Source organism: Mesoplodon mirus, assembly GCF_964341445.2.
Source record: "Mesoplodon mirus genome assembly, chromosome: 2".
Classification (NCBI taxonomy): Eukaryota; Metazoa; Chordata; class Mammalia; order Artiodactyla; family Ziphiidae; genus Mesoplodon; species Mesoplodon mirus.
In genome coordinates this window covers 198,787,228-198,805,630 of record NC_138977.1, presented here as the reverse complement: position 1 = coordinate 198,805,630, position 18,403 = coordinate 198,787,228, and the positions used below count along the sequence as shown (strand labels likewise).

The 18,403-nt window shown below is 44.9% G+C and overlaps 1 protein-coding gene across 1 annotated transcript in view; it reads left to right on the top strand.

The window, feature by feature from the left end:
- Nucleotides 1-5,087: 5,087 nt before the first annotated feature.
- The window catches only part of BLNK (B cell linker), an 82,787-nt gene continuing 69,471 nt past the window's right edge, over nt 5,088-18,403 (top strand). Inside the window, exon 1 of the mRNA XM_082633582.1 lies at nt 5,088-5,281. Within this exon, the coding sequence (XP_082489708.1) occupies nt 5,235-5,281 (47 nt within the window). The 5' untranslated portion in view covers nt 5,088-5,234. The remainder of the gene's footprint in view (nt 5,282-18,403) is intronic.

Genomic DNA, 18,403 nt, shown 5'->3' with positions numbered 1-18,403 from the left:
TTCTACCCAAGAACATGGACCATCTCCCGATTTGCTCAAGTCTGCTTTAGTTGGGGGCCCTCTGAATCTAGATGGACTGTCTGGGTAAGAGGACTAGGAGACTAGTGGCACTCCACCAGGTAAAAGGTAGCAGAAATTTGTCTTCAACAGCCACAGCATCTGCTATCAAGGGCTTCTCCTGGCCTCCAGGACCTCAACCCCTGGAGACCATGAGCCTTATCTTGGCTTTCTACTTCTCTGGTGCTCCCATTCCTTGGACAGAGCACTCTGCCTCTCCACCCTTGCCTGCTCTCTGGCTTCATCGTGGCCCTGACTAACAGGGAAGACCTGGCCTCCTGACCATCTAGGACCCCATGTATTTGCCTCCCACCCCATCTTTGGAGAGCTATTTCTGGCTGGTGGCTGGGCCGTGTGACTGATGAAGAGAATAGGTGTTTGAGAACCAGTCTGACCAAAGGGATGGTCACGTGCTGGGAATTAGTGAGGAATAAGATGGAGCCCCAGGTGAGACTCAGTGACAGGGGCATGAATGACATTCATACTTGGTTCTAGAAGAAAGGTAAAACCTCTGAAATCCTTCTTGAGAGTCAGCAGTTGGGAACATGGCCTGGGAATGAGAGTGGGGGTGGATCTAGCTGCAGAGAAGAAGCAGGAGGCTGAGCAGTGATCCAGGTGAGGATCTAGGCTGGAGTGAGAACAGGGCGAGGGTGGAAATATTACAAAGGAGAGTCTTGCTCGCAGACCGGCTCTGAGGGCTGAAGGCAAGGGAGGAGGTGAAGATGAGACAAAGGCCAGGAGTTGTTTGTCCTGACAACAGGATATGGTAATGTTCTTACCAACCAAGGACTTGGACTGATACTTGGACGGTTTTCTTCTAAGCGATTCTCCTCGTAATACGGATACTGCACTCCAGGCCAATTTCATATACAGAATATTGAGTTTACTGAGCAGATGAAATAGGGAACTGATTCATCTCACAGAAAGTGAAGCCTCGAGCTTAAAAGAGCCTTTGCCGCTTTGTTCAAGTCACAGCTGTGTCGTCTCCTTCCTTCTTCCTCCCTTCCTGCCCCCTCCCCACAAAGGAGAACAGATAGACCACTAGCAGCATCTGCCTCAGTTCCTGTTCTCTCTTGGCCTTTCTCTGGCCTCATCTGCTATTTTTCTCCAGTGGTTTACCCAGGCTCCCTAACTTCCTCCCAAACCTTCCTCCATCTGGGACCTTAACTGGCACTGGCCAATTAACCAGGCCTGGGCCTGACCAACAGCAATTCCTGCTACTTTGGCCTTCATGTGTCAGAAAGCTGCCAGGGCCACTGTTCCTGCAGGACAGCTTCCCCACCCCCATCCCAAGAATGGGGGCCAGCACAGGGAAAAGAGAGTGAATGGTTTGAGGATTAAAGGGCCCTGGCTCAGGGATCAGGAAGAATGGGTGGCCTTAGGTAAGTGCTGTCACCTTTCTGAGGCTCAGACTTCACATCGTGAATGATAAGAGTACCCCCCTCATAGAGCTGTTGTGAGGCTGACCTTCCTGGGAGTAGGTTATGATTAGAACAATAGAAGCATACTGCTTAGTATCCATGCCACACTTCGCCTACTTCCTTTGGCAATTTGCCTAAACCAGCCCTGGCAGGGGAAGAGCCATGAGCAAGTGGGTGGCCGAGCAGAGAGGGTGAACCGTGGCTCACCTTCCAGTTTCAGTGAGGACTTGGACTACTTCCAAAGGTCTGTAAACTGACACAACCACCTAGCCTCACTTTGGGAAACAATCTAGCACAGACCACCAAAGGCATCTCTTCTGGAAGCTGTGAGAGTGTTTCTGCTCACGGAATCCAATTTCTGTGCACATGGGCCAATGTCCAGATGCCAAGTCAGAAGGATTCTGAGTCCTTCTTGAATACCCTTTCTCATCCTCTAAAGATGAGAAGTTGAGGCCAGGGAGATTAAGTGATTCACCCAAGGTCTTGGTTAAGTTGGTGCCTTGATGTCAGGACAGGGCCCTCTGCTGAAGCACAGGTATCTCTTGTGATGGCAAAACCCTGTGATTGTCAGCTTAGACTATGGAAACAAGCTTGGGTTTGAATCCCAGCATTGACGAGTGGTATAACTTTGGGCCAGTTACTTAACCTCCATATGAATCTGTTTTTTTCACATGTATAATGAATGGTGTCGGGACTACCCTGGTGGTCCAGTGGTTAAGACTCCGCGCTCCCAACGCAGGGGGCCCGGGTTCCATCCCTGGTCAGGGAACTAGATCCCACATCCCACAACTAAGGGCCTGCATGCCACAACAATGATCCCGCGTGTCACAACTAAGACCCGGCACAGCCAAATAAATTAATTAATTAAAAGAAAAAAAATGAATGGTGTCATGGTACACGAACATAAAAGCATTGAAAAAGCATGCTTTTGTTGGTTGTCATTAACGGGTGCAAGGAAAAGAACCTAACAGAAACCAGGGCTGGTCGGTCTCATCCCCAAACTCCAATATAATGTCTTCTTGTTCTCAAGCCTCATCATTTCACAGAGCTAACTGGGACTTGGGCAGACTGTCCTGGCTTTGCCCCATAGCTTTAGACCAGATCTTATTTTATATATTTTTGTTAAATATTTAATATCTACAATAAGTACCTATATATCCACCACTCAACTTAAGAAATAGGACACTACCATTGCCTTTGAAGTCCTATGTGCCCCTTCACTCCAATCCCACTCCCTAGTTCCATTCACCTGAATTTTATATTTATCATTCCCTTCCTTGGTTTGACCATATATGTAAATGTCTTAAATAATAAATTAGTTTTACATGTCTTTAACCTAAATATAACTGGAATCATGGTGTATGATCTTCTTTAACTTGCCTCTATTACTCAGATTATTTTTGTTATTTATCCATACTGATCATTTGTATTCACTCATTTTCGCTATTGAATAGTACTCCACTGCATGAATATGCCACAATTAATTTATCTGTTTTCCTGTTGAGGGGCGATTGGGTTGTTCCAAGTGTTGTTTTCTATTAGAAATGGTGCTTCAATGACAATTCTTGCACATGACTTGGTGTACATGGTATATTTTTAGTGTTCTGACACAGTGCTATGTTATGTATGACCTCATGCTGGGTCATAGGTATGTATGTCATCACGTGTATTAGGTAATACCAAGCTGTTTCCAAAGTGGTTGTACCTAGTTATATTTTTATCAGCAGTGTACAAGAGTTCCACATTTTCTTTAAGGTTGGTATTATCCATTTTTCATTTGTTAATCTAGTAATTAATTAATTGTCATGTTCACTGTGCCGTGTAGTCCTTGACTGACTGAGTGTTTATCATGGTATGTTGATTTCCATGTGCTGTGGAAACCATCTTGTGTGGTCTTATTCTTTTCACAGGTCATAGGCTAAAATTTGGTGTCCTCAGTTTCCATGTTTGCATTGACCAAGTAGTGGCAGCCTGGAACATCATGGCCATCACACTATGTACCACATGGGGTTAAATGTCCAGTCTGGAAAAGCAGACTGTCATTTTTATCATGTCAGACTAGACACAGTAAAAAGAAGAAAGACAAGTGGCTGTAAAAAGAAAAAGCAGAAGTGTAACCCTTGCCCTTGGTCTTTTTCTCTGGGGAAATAATAAGTTCGCAGCCCAGGTGCTGAACAGAGTTGTTGGTTGAGAGAAAAGTCAAGTAGCCGACGGGGTGCACTTTACAGTAATTTAGAAGGAACAAGCTGATTATTGCCCCGTTCAGTGGAGCTTGATTTTCCTGACCCTGATGACATTCTCCGTGCCTTCACTCTCCTGGTCTACTAGTTCCCTTCCGTTAAGACCTGTGAGGACCTGAGGGGCGAAGGTCTAGAACTCTTTCAAGATAAATTGCAAGAAAGTTGAGCTTCCTGTTTGGGGAAAATAAACAATTGGAAGAGCCAAGCACTTACATTTTTCTCATGAAAGATGATCTTTCTTGCTGGCCTGGCCAGTTCAGGGGTTTGGCCAAGCAGAAGAGCCCCACCCTTCAATAGCCCTGTGGATTCTGCTCCTGACCATCTGGTTAAACTAGAAATTCAGAGAAGTACATGAATGTGAATAATCAAGATTTACCTGGAGAAATACAGAACCTCTGTACAAAGAAGAGGCACAGGAGGAAAGGAATCCATCTACTACGTCCATCTCTGCCATTGCCGCTGCTCCCTCTCACCTTCCTCCCCCTCCTCCTCCCCTCCTCACTGGCCCATCACTAGGTCTGGTGAGGGGATGAAGGTGAGCAGTGGACGAGGCCAGGAGGGGACAAAGGCAGTGAGGAGAGTGGCACCCTGCTTTTAAGGGGACTTCTGGATGGCCTGATGTCACAACTGTATTGTTGGGAGGTTGTTAAATTTGTTCTTAGCTGACCTTTGAGTACATCTTGATTTCGTTTGAAAGCATCTGGCTATCAGCACAACTCCTGACACCATCAACCTCATAAAGAGGCCATGCTGTACAATGGAGATCCTCTCCCCTTTTCCAGATCTCCTATCTGTCTCTATCCCTAATGACCTTGCCTAGAGAATTGTCTTCCCATTTTACACAGATCTTCAGGAAAACTGAATTCTAACTCGCAAAGTAAACTGTTACCACTGTGTCACTGTCAGCTTGATATTTATTTAAAAACATTTGGGGGAGAGGAGTGAGGAGAAACTATACAAAAATGCCATTTTCATATAACGATCCTTTAAGTGGAAAAGTTTATCCATGACTTTATGCAAATGAGCAGAAAGTCCCAAAGAGACTTTCGGATGGAATTGATCATTCTGCTTTTCCTTGAGCTCAGGAAGGGGACAGCATGACACCTGCTGAAAACAAGGACTATATGTGTTCAGGACAACAGGAAGTAGTGACCAGCCAGAAGCTTGCCCTGACCTGGTTATAAATCTGGTTACAGAAGAAAGCAGCTGGAAAGCAATTTGCATGTCCAATAAGTTTCACTATTAAAGTTTACACAACGTGGAGTAACCAGTCAAGCTGGCTGGCTACCCAGATCACATGACTATGTAGAAACATGAAACTTGACTACGTGCTCAAGCAAGTTTTACTTCTCCCTCGTGCAGGGGTGTCTGCCAGCAGCCTGCACTCTCAGAAATCAGACTCAAGTGACTAGGACCCTTGAGATCAAAGGCTTACCATGCTACTCCCCAGGACAGCCAGGGGCTGCTGACGTGACCACTGGACAGTGATCTGTGGTTCGTATAGTTACCAAAAAGAATGGATAAGCTTAATAAAATAACTGTCCCCGCCAGTCAGAAGTTGAGGTAAGATTTTCTCCATCCAATACTTTTCCTCCTTCTTCTCCTTTTTTTTTTTTTTCAGTGATCTTACTGCATCTCAGAAATACTGAAATCCTGGAATACTTTGCTAGCTGTAAGACAGTGGGGCGTCAGTTGCTATAGGGAAGGGGACTTGCATTTTTAAAGAAATTTATAGGAACAAGTGAGCTTATTCTAGCTGGCTTTGACAGTGATGGATTGAAGTGTAAAGCTTTGAAGAGAAAATAAAAAAGAAAAGCCAAGGGCTTAGATTCTAACAATGGTCAGCTTGGAGAGTCTGAACACAGCAAGTTTTTCTAAAAAAAAGTTTGGTCTAATCTGAGTACTAAAATATTTCATTGTGGATTACTATTTAATGTTAAAGATTGTTGTAATAATTTGTATTCGTTGTAATTTTACTATTTCATTTATTTTGTGGCTGTATGTCACAAGTGTTTTGGGGAGATTAGATCTGTTTTTCCAGTGTCTTCATGTCAGTGTAACAATTATCTATAAAAAGCCACTTAGAAAGAATAAAGAAACCAGAAGTGGCCCAAGGGGAAAGAATCAAGAAACTCCTCTGACCTATAGAAGAAAAGACTTCCCAAATTTTTATTTTGAAGATTTTCTTTTTGTCTCATTGTGACAACATCATGGCTTTTTGAGACTGGAACTTTTAAGTGTTCAATGAGTGTTTTATATTTCAGCTACCACTTGAACTTCAGTTTTTCACAGGGTGATGTGACACGTGTAGCAAGGAAGTTATCACAAATGATAAGGAGCTAGAGAATCAGAGCTTTTGAGACAGAATTTAAGAGAAATTAGTCTGGGAATGGCAGAGGGACAGCACTTCACAGTTAGAATAGGGATCATATACCTGGTAGGCACTTGGTAAATGATAGTTTGAAACGAACTGCTGGTCTGGAATCAAGAGGCAGCATGGCCGCGGTCAGCCCTTTCAAGGGTGTGTTGATAAGGAGACAAAAAGCTTCCTCAGTCTTGCCCTTGGTCTCACGTTGCTACACCGTCATGGGAGGGGGGTAGGTAAAACAGTGCAAGTAGTAAGCGACCCAATGAGTATAAGAAGTGAATTGGAGTAGCTGGAGAGGTTTTAACAGAGAAGACACTTCAAGTGCTAAGCTTTGTCAAAGTAAATGAACAAACAAAATCAAATAAAAACGAACATGTAGATGTTGAGAATGGAGTCGTGGTTACCAGAAGTGAAGAGGCAGGGGGTGGAGGGTGAAATGGGTAAAGGAGGTCAAGTGTATGGTGATGGATGGAAACTAGATTTTTGGTGGTGAGCACACTATGGTACATACGGAAGTAGAAATATAATGTTGTAAAAAGTGAAATGTACATAATGTTATAAACCAATGTTACCTCAATAAAAAAATAAATAAAGAGCTAGGCTTTGAGAGGCAGGTAAGATAAAAGAAGTTGGAGAATTGGAGGGAAAGCCTGATGTGCTGGGAGGGAGGAAAGACAGAAGCTGGCGCTGGGAGTTGGACTTGACTAGGTCCATTTGTAGGATGATGAGGAGAGTCTTCTGCCCAACAGAGGCTGTAGAATAGGCCTGTGGGACCAGAAGGTCCTCAAAAGGTTGGATGCGTAGGGTGGGGCCAGATCACAAAGGACAGTGAGGGCTCTAACCACGGAGGGCTGGAGAATGGTTTATACAGTTACAGATGTCATGCCAATGGGCTTAAGGGAGGTTGGCAGGATGGACCGGAGTGGGCAGAACCTGGAGGCAGGGATGCTCAGTAGGAGGGGCAGTTAAGTAACCCAGGCCTCTAGTGCTGCAGGCCTGGACTTGGGGCAGAGCAGTGAAAAGGGAGAGGGAAGGAAAGACATGCCAAAGAAACTAACAAGGCATGGATATTACGGTTTCTCTCAAATGAGCAAGAGGGTTTAGAAGGTCCTTTTCAGAGATATTCCATAACCTAGGCCTATACTAAGTCTTAGAACCTCTTTCAGGATATCCAGATGGGAATTTAAATAAAGAGAGGCAATAGAACCTAAATCACTTCATGATCCTTCCCTTGGGGACAAAGTCCAGCTTTGTCACAGAGCAGTCGATAGACAACATACAACACTAGATTAGAGGGTAGAAAACCAAAACCGTATTGTGGATAATCATATACTACATTCATCTGCTCAGGCAAAAGTAACTTTTTTTTTCTACTTGGTTACTGAGTTGTTTTTACAGAATTGGCTTGTTTTGATAAAATGTGCACTGTCGATGTGGAACTTTTCAAAGAAATGAAATTGTAAACCTAATGAACTTGAAGCACCATTTTAAATCTTTTCTGTAATTAGATGGGATGGCGAGGAATAGGTCAATGAATACTTGATTCCTGTGGTTTGTATCCTCTGTCCTGACAGGTTATCACCAATTCAGAATGTTGCCGACTGTGCAATTATTTGGCATCAGATGACAGTATAAGTGAAGAGCCGTGTTCATACTCTTAGGTTTATCAAAGTTTATATGATAATTTGCTTAAATTCTTAGCCAGAAAAAATAGAGAGATAGTGAGTGTCCATCAAGGGGGAGTAAAAGGGAAGACCCTGATCTAGGGGGTATATTCCCAGGGCTGGAAAGAGACTAGAGGCAGAAGGAGTGACCAGGAGGGAGGGAAAGTAGAGTCAGCTAAGGAAAAGAGGGCAGGCATGATTAGAAAAAAAAAAAAAAAAAAGATTCTCAAAATGAAGGAGAAAGAGAAGGTTCCAGATGGACCTTCCTAGATGGACAGCTGGGGATGAGTAGTCAGCCTGAGAGTTTCTACTGCAGAGGAACTGAGAAAGGCGAAGTGGCTAAGTTGTATGTGACCACAGAAATGTGTGAGCACAGATTCTTGCTTTTTTTCTCCCCTTGGGGCACTACATGAAGTCGGTTTCTCTGTTAATGGGAATTCAAAACCTCTCAGGATCTTTTAGTTGATTCTTTGCCATGATTTCCCCTGGATTTTATACAGTAATGATATCATCAGAAATGCAGCTCAGACCTGGGGTCTCAATCCTTCCACAGTAAGTATTCCTATTCATAAAAATATTACACTTCTAGGTAAACGTTTCAACATTTACAGTCCTGAATCACAATGACTATATTCCTTTCAAGTTAGTGAAACTAGTTTGTAAAGGAAATTTTACGTTTTTATATTTTTAATAACCTCCCAGATGACTCATCGTCTGTGAGTGTGTATTTTTCTTTGTAGCTCCCACAAACACATACTCACTTATTTTTACAAATGGAAAAAGTCTTTGACACAGGTGTGGTCAAGCCAAGTCTCCCTAATCCTTATATTATTGGTTGTAGAGTATGGCATTTTTCAGTCAAACTAACATATGTGTGAGTTTAGGAAAGTTTACTTAAATTCCCTGGTCCTAGTTACTTCAGCTGAAAAGATAGAGATAATAACAGCACTGATCCCACAGGGCTGTTGTAAGTATTAGATTGGCACATAGTAATTATTGGATTGAAAAATGGTGGTTATTTAATATCTTATTGTTATTCTTCTTAATTCTAGAGGCGTGCAATTGATTTTCCGAACAGAAACATAGTACTTTACGTTGCTCCTTGATAAATTTCATGTCAGTTTCAGTTCTTCTTTTTAGCTATTTTGTCTATTTTACCTTTTGTTTCTGACATCTGTGGCATTTAGCTTTGCATGGACTGTGAGGTAACAAACATCCCTTCTCTGCCCTAATCTAAGTGACTAATAAGCTATTGAGCATGACAGAGCCCTGCCATGGGTGTCTGGGTCTCAGGGCCAGGGTTCTCACTTGGAGATCCTATTTGACAGATCCTGGGACATGATTTTTCTCCTCAGGTCTTGGAATCCTCAACTGGCATTTCCAGTTACTTGACTTTTCAAGTTCAATTCTTCAGAAACAAATTTATCTTCTTTTCACCTTTCTGCCACTAGATCCCTCTCTGGTCCTCCCTGTTTCTGTCAATGGTGTCATCATCAACTCTAAGTCTGATGCATCCTTTCCTCTGTACCTCCACTCACCTAACGCAACCTCTAGTCTTTCTTTCATGATGCTTCCATATATGCCCGTTTCTTTCTTCTTCTACCACACCATCCTGGTTAGGTTCTCATCACCCTGTATCCCCCAGCTACAAAATGAGGAGTTTGGATCTGACAATTCTCAAAGTCCCTCTCAGCTCTGATGCTGTGTGATCCTTTAGCCATGAAGACCACGCTTGAAATGATACATCCTCTAAGGCTACCATTTCATCCCACGACCCTCAGGAAATATTTCCTGATGGAATTATCAACTTGTTTGAGATAGTTTTCCAAATATTTTCAAACTCTTTTCTTACAAAGTTTTTGAAAACTGCCCAACTCAGAACACTGGGAGCAGAGAATTCATCTAGACAGCATCCAGATGCATCATCTGGAAGGTAGCTATGATGTATTTAGAAAGACAAAGCAATTGGTACCCAAAAGGGCAGGATTCCAATTGCCAATTACTAGCTATGGGTCCTGATGAAGTCACTTAACTTCTCTAAGCCTCAGTTTCCTCAACTGTCAGATAAAACTAGAGGTGCCTTCCTCACAGGCTTGTTGTGAAGACATGGGCTAAAGTGCCAGAATATTTGTCACATGGTCAGTGTAACAAGTAAATAAAAAGTAAACACATCAATCAGTACTTTAACCCACCCTTCATGAGTGACCATTTGTTATCTCTCTTCCTACTCATGGTAGAAGATCCAACCCCCTTTAACTGGAGAGCAAGCAGAGCAGGAAGCTGCCCAGAGGCTCACGGTGGGTGGATAGAGCACATCCTGAATACAAGTGTGTCTCGGGCATCTCTCTTCTCATTCTTTTATAAGTTTAGATCAGAGGCCAGTGCTGAGGTGGGAGGGCAAGAGGAGGCACAGCATCTAATGGTAGAGATGAGATAGACTTCCCAGGAAGTATGGTTTCCTATTCTCCTCACACTGCCTACCTGCCTTATGTCAGCTGAGAAGCTGCTCAACTAGGCTATATTGTGTTGTACCAATGGATGCAATTCTCAGACAAGTTCTCTGTCTTCTCATGGGCAAGCTACATGGGAGCCACTTTAGAAATTTGCTTAGTGTTTGTGGATTTCAGGATCATCACCTAGGAAAACTCAAGGCACTCTTTCTCATCCACTCTGGGCATGGGTCTGCCAGGAAAATGCTAAACCCGAGTTCACATATTCAAGGCACCCTCTCTTCTGGATCCAATAATCACCTGAACAATATGTGCTGTGGCTGAACAATTCCTCCCTCTTCGTGCAACCTGTCCCCAAAGTGGCTATGATACAGTTAATTCGGTTTCCAAGAACTGAACCACAATTACATTCTAGTCCTGCCTCTTACAGCACTGGATGGGAGGAGATTGGGCTGGTACCAAATGCTTTAGGCACACATTTACAATCTCTTGGTTTTCCCCCACAGATGATTAACCGCATCTGTTCTGTGGAGAATTTACTTGTTTGGTGCATTTTCAAAGAGGATCTTACTACTGCCCTCATGCAATGGCATGAAGGAATCTAGGCTTGTTAAAGAAAACATGAATAAGAAAAAAAAAAGAAATTAAATAATAGCTTGTTATAGAGATATTGAAACACTGGATGGCTTTCTTTGGCTTTTTAATAAACCCCATAGAAATTATCTTCTTCGGCCTTCCCCCAAGACATAGCTGCATCATTTAGATCAGTGGTTCTACACCAGGGACAATTTTGCCCTCCAGGGGACATTTGACTATCCCACTTGGGGAGGGGGTGCTGCTCGCACCTCGTAGGTAGATGCCTGGGTGCTGCTAAACATCCTGAACTGTGCAGAGCAATCCTTACAGCAAAGTATTATCTGGCCCCAAATGTCAATAGTGCTGCAGTTGGGAAACTCTGATCCAGACCAAGTGGAATGAATTCTGTGTAGAACAAGAAGCACAGATTCACTTGTATGTGCTTATAGTGACAGTATGTATTTTTTTTTTTTTTTTTTTTTTTTTTCTGTACGCGGGCCTCTCACTGTTGTGGCCTCTCCCGTTGCGGAGCACAGGCTCCGGACGCACAGGCTCAGCGGCCATGGCTCACGGGCCCAGCCGCTCCGCGGCATATGGGATCCTCCCAGACCGGGGCACGAACCCGCACCCCCTGCATCGGCAGGCGGACTCTCAACCACTGCGCCACCAGGGAGGCCCACAGTATGTATTTATAATACATATATTTGCAATTGATGTGGCCTCTGCTTGCTGGACTGATTTTCCTCTGTCTGGGATGATTTGGGTCAGGGGTTGCCAAGGGGAAAGTTCAGAAGTGCTTGAGGCTATATTTCAATGAGCTATTTTTGAAAAAAGAATTTTAAGTGTCAAACAAAACTAGATTCCAGGAACTCCATGCACCACTGAAGCATAAGTTGTTCTCTCCTGGGTAGAGAAATGAGAGCAGGAAAAGATTTCCAGACATCAGGTCCCCTTAGGACAGTATGTTTCTACCTCTCTAAGTAGACTGGGCAACTTGAGTGGATACCACTAGAGTTAGGATAAAAAGTCAGTCCGACTCTGATTCTGTAGTTAGTGGTCACAGGCGCTGCCGCTGCCTCCCCATCAGACACGTTGTGTTTCTTGCTTTGTGATTTGGATCTGTCAGGTCCCCTTAAATCTCACTGACCTGGGACCATTCTGCTTCTTTAAGGTGACCCTGCATCTCTCTATTTGCTCCCTTAGGTGTTGATGTCTAAGCTCTCAGAAACAGCTTTAGTTTTCTCATTCTACATACCTGCTCAGCTTCCTAAGCCTCCAGAGACCAAGCACACAATTAGAGGTTAAGAGGATGGGGCTTCCCTGGTGGCGCAGTGGTTCGGAGTCCGCCTGCCGATGCAGGGGACGCGGGTTCCTGCCCCAGTCTGGGAGGATCCCGCATGCCGCGGAGCAGCTGGGCCCGTGAGCCATGGCCGCTGGGCCTGCGCGTCCGGAGCCTGTGCTCCGCAGCGGGGGTGGCCACAGCAGTGAGAGGCCCGCGTGCCGCCAAAAAAAAAAAAAAAAAGAGGATGGCACACCTGTTGCTCCAGAAATGGGCCCCCCCCCCTGCAGATCGGGTGGAATGCCAGCCCCCATCCAAGTCCTGCCTCCACATCAAGGGAGCCGTGAACCCTGAAGCGTGCTCCAGCTAACTGTCCGCTAGGTCCCACTGACCTCAAGGCTCCCCAGCATGCTGTATGTAGCAAAGCAGCTTTTGTGCCAGACTCTGATGTTGGAGCACAGGTCCCCTGGTCTGTGGTGGAAACCCTCCCTCAGAGAAGCACACCTCCTGCTGTGGGCTGAGCCTCTTGCTGGCTCATGTGCTCCCATCCCCAGTTCTGCGTCCCTCAGTGGGCAAGCTTGTCTTCCTTCCCACGCCTGTAGCTTGCTCCACAGCTGAGGACTGTCTGCTCCCAACAACTCCTCCCTCCAGCTCCTCCTTGTTTGACCCACCTTCTCCTACCTGTCCTGTCTCACCTCCCTTCTGAAAGGTCATCCATCAGCAGCTATATCTGCAGGCTGATTTTCCATTCAGGTGTTTTCACAACCCTTTTACGGCATCATGGTCTAGGCCCCCAAACAGGCCGTAGTCCCTCAGTCCAGCATGGCTTGTTTCAATGCTCATTTCCACAGCAAGGCACGGAAGCCAGCTTAGGGATGTATTGCATGTCCTTGATGAGCGGTGCTTCCCTGTTGGCCACTTTCCTGAGAAAGGAGCTCGTTATCCCAGGGGCGTCTCTGCCTCCCAGCAGGCTAGCTGGGGGCCCCAGATCTCTTCCAGATTTCAACCCTCCCTACGGTATAGGGAATACACAGCAGAGGCCACTGAGTTTCCTGGGCCTGTGCTGTGCAGTCTCACAGGACCCCATGCTTGGTTTAATGTCTGCTGTTGCAGTCTTAAGACTCTCAATAATTTTGAACTAGAAGCCCTGCATTTTCATTTTACACTGGGCCCCAGAAATTAGGTAGCCAGTGCTGGCCACAAGTTCCGTGAGCCCCCTCGGCTGAGCCTGCTCCCCCTGCAATGTGTCAGGACACAAACATCAGTGGAGAAGCCTCCTCCTTTCCCCTCCCCAGCCCCCCAAATCAGAAAGGTTTACTGGGCAATAAGAAGGAGCGGCCATCTCTCTAGTCCCTCAGGTAAGAGGCCCAGAGAGGTGAAGTCACTTATCCAAGCTCACACCAGAAAGGCCTAGTCTAGAGCTACACCTCCATGTTTGCCTAGGAGGAGGGAGGAACAGCAGGCCACGCCTTCCTTTTTTTTTTTTTCCTGTGTTATTTACTGGCCAGTAAAACATTCTAGCTTAATCTGTGTTCTATATTTTTCCTAGACTTTTTTTTAAACTAAAAAGCAGCTAATTTACTAGTCAGAAGCCCCAGTGAGGCCCTACAGAATATTATTGTCAGTATTTCATGCTATTACATGTTTCCAGGTCCAAACTTGAATTTCACACTGACTCAGTCATGTTTGGTACCCTACTGAGACTATATATTTTTCAAAGAATGCTCCCACAATTGTTCATGTAATCTGAGAGTGAGTTATAATTAAAAAGAGCAGAGTTGGTCTTATGTGTAGACTAAGCATACAGGACCACGTTGTATAATTTAAGAGGTGCCCCAGAAAGGTGTTTTTTGCTGAACTTTGGAATCAGGCAGACCTAGGTTTGGATACTTGCTCTGTACTCCCTTGCTCTTGGTCTTTGAGAAAGTTACTTAATCCTTTTTAGCCTCAGCTTTTCACCTGGAAAATGGGAATAATAATATATAATATAATACGGGTGTTGTAACAGTAAACATATTAAATAGAGAGTAAAAGTTCAGTCAGTGTCCCCTCCCCACAAATCCCTCCTGGCCTGGGCTCTCCTGTTGCCCCAGTTGTGTGATTAGAGAGACTTCCTCCTGGGATAAGGTGTGTCTCAGAGTCCTGGTTCAAACTTAAACATCACTATGTGTAATAGGTTAAGGCATTAAGCCCTTAGCCGTCACTAACACCCAAGTGGGAATCTAACAGCTCAGACTGTGGGGACAGAGAGCTGTGCTCTTCTGCCTCCCACACAGAGGTGACTCAATCTATGGTTGTTAGTTGAAAGAAGGGGACATTGTTCAGGAAAGTGGTGATAAGGAGGAAAAGGTCAGAGGAGGGAGACCACACCTAAGTAAATGGAGTTCCCAGCGGGGAGGCTGTGACTGAGGTTGCTTGGACCAGAGGATTAGAGTTGAGCTCAAAGGTAGAAAGAAATGCCCTCCCCCATTGACTATGTTGTTGCTGTTTACTTTACAACTTTACTTGGTTCAAAGTGCAAAAAACTGCAGGGTGAAGAGTACCTTTTAAGCATGTTTGACATATTAATGACCATACCTAATCCTGGACAGGAAGGAAACAGTCATTTTAGTGCAAATAACTACAGTAGAATCAAATACAAACATGAGAAATATACTTTCAAAAAGGAAAATGGCAAATGTAACACCACATCACTGGAAAACTGGACCCTCTACATATATGTAAGTATTTTGCCTTTTGAATTGGCTTTACAGCCTGTTCAGGGACAAAGTCTGCTTTTTTTTTTTTTTTTTTTTTTTTGCGGCATGTGGGCCTCTCACTGTTGTGGCCTCTCCCGTTGCGGAGCACAGGCTCCGGACGCGCAGGCTCAACGGCCATGGCTCACGGGCCCAGCCGCTCTGCGGCATGTGGGATCTTCCCAGACCGGGGCACGAACCCGTGTCCCCTGCATCGGCAGGCGGACTGTCAACCACTGCACCACCAGGGAAGCCCCAAAGTCTGCTTTTTACAACTGAAAACCTTTTGATTTCATGTCATCACCACATTTACAGATTATCACAGTTGCCCAACCAATCCCAGATGACTGGTCAAATTCACCTGATGAATGCTGAAAACAACTCTTAACATGACTAAAACAAAAGTTATTCATGTGCCTCAAAAGTAAATTGGAAAAAAAAAATCTGCTTTAAAATTGCTAATGACTACTTGGGGTGATGAACTGTTCTGCAACTAGTTAGTGGTGGTGATTGCACAGCACTGTGAATTTACTAAACGCCACTGAGTTGAACACTTTGAAATGGTGGAATGATGAATTTTTGATAATGAAATTATTTTCCATATTTACCATAAAATATTATGAGGATCCATGATCATATTTTTGTTTGACCAATTAGATACTGTATCAAAGCTGTTTTTTTTTTTTTTTTAATGTATTAACTGGGGAATTCCCTGGCAGTCCAGTGTTTAGGACTCAGGGATTTCTCTGCCGTGCGCCCGGGTTAGATCCCTGGTCGGAGAACTAAGATCTCGCGAGCCGCGCGGTGCACCCAAAAAAATAAAAAATGTATTATCGATAAATGTTTCTGGATAGTAAACAGTTTAGTTAAGAATGTCAATGCTTCCTTCCACTTCAATCCCTACATGTGATATTCCCCAATATCTTTTTTTCACTAAGATCCCAAAGAAATGAGCTTGAGTCAAATTTTTTCAATGTATCGGCAATACCAGTCTACAAAATCTCTCTTTACTCTGTGAAAATATCTTTGCTTTTAGCTATAGAAATGAATGACCAGACAAGTGGGTGTACCATGTAGACACAGCCAAGGCTCATTTTTTTCCACATTAAGGCTAATTTTTTAAAGAACACGCTCAAATTCTTAAAACATATTCCTTTTCTAGAATTACATAGGATTATATTTTCAGAATTTTATGAAAATGATTAGACTTACTTATTTATCCTTGAGTCTTACAAATTTAAGAATCATCAGTTTCACACAATAATTTTCATGCTGTTAGAGCAAAGACTGTAAACATCACAAAATTCCTGCTACCAGCACCTAGTTAGAACAAGAAGCAAATCAGCGTCCAGGGACTTCCCTGGTGGCGCAGTGGATAAGAATCCACCTGCCAATGCAGGGGACATGGGTTCAAGCCCTGGTCCGGGAAGATCCCACATGCCGCGGAGCAACTAAGCCCGTGCACCACAACTACTGAGCCTGCGTGCCACAACTACTGAAGCCCGCGCGCCTAGAGCCTGTGCTCCACAACAAAAGAAGCCACCGCAGTGAGAAACCCACACACCGCAGCGAAGAGTAGGCCCCACTCTCAGCAACTAGAGAAAGCCCGTGCACAGCAACGAAGACCCAAAGCAGCCAAAAATAAATAAATTTATATAAAAAAAAGGTTTAAAAAAAAATCAGAGCCCAGTACAGGATTAAATAACAGGACCTCTGGGGGCTCTTCCAAACCCATGAGCCTCCCTTAACGTTTTTGCTTTTCACAACCTGCTTTCACATGTTTTAGGAAGAAGCTTCCCTCCATCCCAGCCCCTCCCTGCTGTGTGGGTGAGTGAGAGCAAGCACCAGCAAGAGGAAGGAAAGTGCTGCATCCCTACAGACCCCTAAGCTCAGGGAGGGGGAGAGCCTGACAATTTCTGCTGTCACATCAAGGGGCAAATCTTCTAAGAACTTTTTACAGCTAGTATAACCTAGCTTCCTGTCATCTCATCAGTGTCAGAGCAGTGTGGCCCAAGCCTAACTGCCTCTGATAGGGTAGAGTGTGCCACGAGTTTTTTGGAAAGGAATCAGGGTATTAGTAGGATCATCCTTGGTCCTGGTTATGCCAAGTCAGCCCAATTTCGGTCTGCTTATAACCGAGATCAGCAGTCTAGATATGCCAAAGACTACCACAAAATATTTGCAGATCTCAGTGGGAAAAAAAGAAGGAAATGATGGAGCGTCTGCAGAAACTTGAAAATTACTTTCTCTGGTTAATAGGTGGTTAGTAAGACAACCCAGGCCACGAGATGCTCACGTGTAAGGTGCACACATGCCCCTACTCCAGGACTCTTAGGTGGCCTTTCTGACTAGGGTGATAAGGAGGGTACACGGGGATAGCTACCCAGGTCTCCTTGCAGCTGAGCTCAACCACTCTGCTTGTGAGCCTGCTCTGGACCCAGAGGGCCCCTGCCACATTCCTTCCTGCCGCCTGCGTGCACTGCCCTCTCTTTCCGCCTTTTCCTGCCATCTCTCCCTTCCTCTTTCTTCTCTGCCCCTCCCTAAAGACTGAACCAGGCCCCTAAGAGACCATGCAACCATCTAGCAACAGGTCTGACCTTGGGGACTAGTGGCAGGGCAGTGGGGGCACATGTGTCCCCGGTAAAAACCACTTGGCTGGTAGAGGGATTGGATGCCTTCTCCAGGGACGGAGAGGAAGGTGCCCAAAGAGGCACGTGGTGAAGCTGGTCATCCACCCTGGCAAGGGGCCCAAGCTGAGACAAGTCAGCACGTGTCATCCAGGGGTGGTCGAGAGCACGGGTTCTGGAGTCAGACGGCCCGATTTTGAATCCCAGCTCTGTTGTTTATTACATGTAGGACCTGGGGCAGATTACTTCTCTGAGCAAATATTTTCTCACTATAAAAATTAGGCTAATCACCACAATGTGAATATACAATGCGTATGTGAATACACTACTGACTGGACACTTAAAATTGGTTACGATCATAAATTTAATGTTATGTGGTTATTTTTGATCACACTTTAAAAAATAATAATAAGACCTACCTCACACGGTTGTGAGGGTTAAATGAGACAAGCACGCGAAGTACCTGGCACATAACACATGCTCGGTGAGTGCTGGCGTTCACTGTTGTCACCATTGATTATCCAACTGACCACTAGCCTGGCTCACTGGGCTTGGACTGTAACCATGGCTCTGGGCTATGGTATGAGAAGTTGGAAGGCACATCCCTGCCATGGAAAAGCTGGTCCTCTGGATGGAGACTCGGACCATGTGTGGAAAGGGAAGGGGCAGGGTGTGGGGGAAAGAGCTGGGGGAACCCTCAGTAACTGATCTTGGCGCAATGGGAAAATGTCTCTGGAATTTAGTGTCCTCCCTTCCAGGAGGAGGCTGACCCAGGATATTCCTAAAGTCTCTCTCACCACCAAACTTCTGGGACTACCTTGATGACAGGCAAAACTAGGAGCTGGAATTTCAGAGCTGTGTGGTCTGACAAGCCCGGTGACCTCCTGGGCCTTGTATCTGCATCTGTGAATGGGGCTGGGGGAGCTACGTCACTCTTGGGAGGCTTCTCAGGTTACCACAGGATGGAAAGGACTTGCTAAAACTTC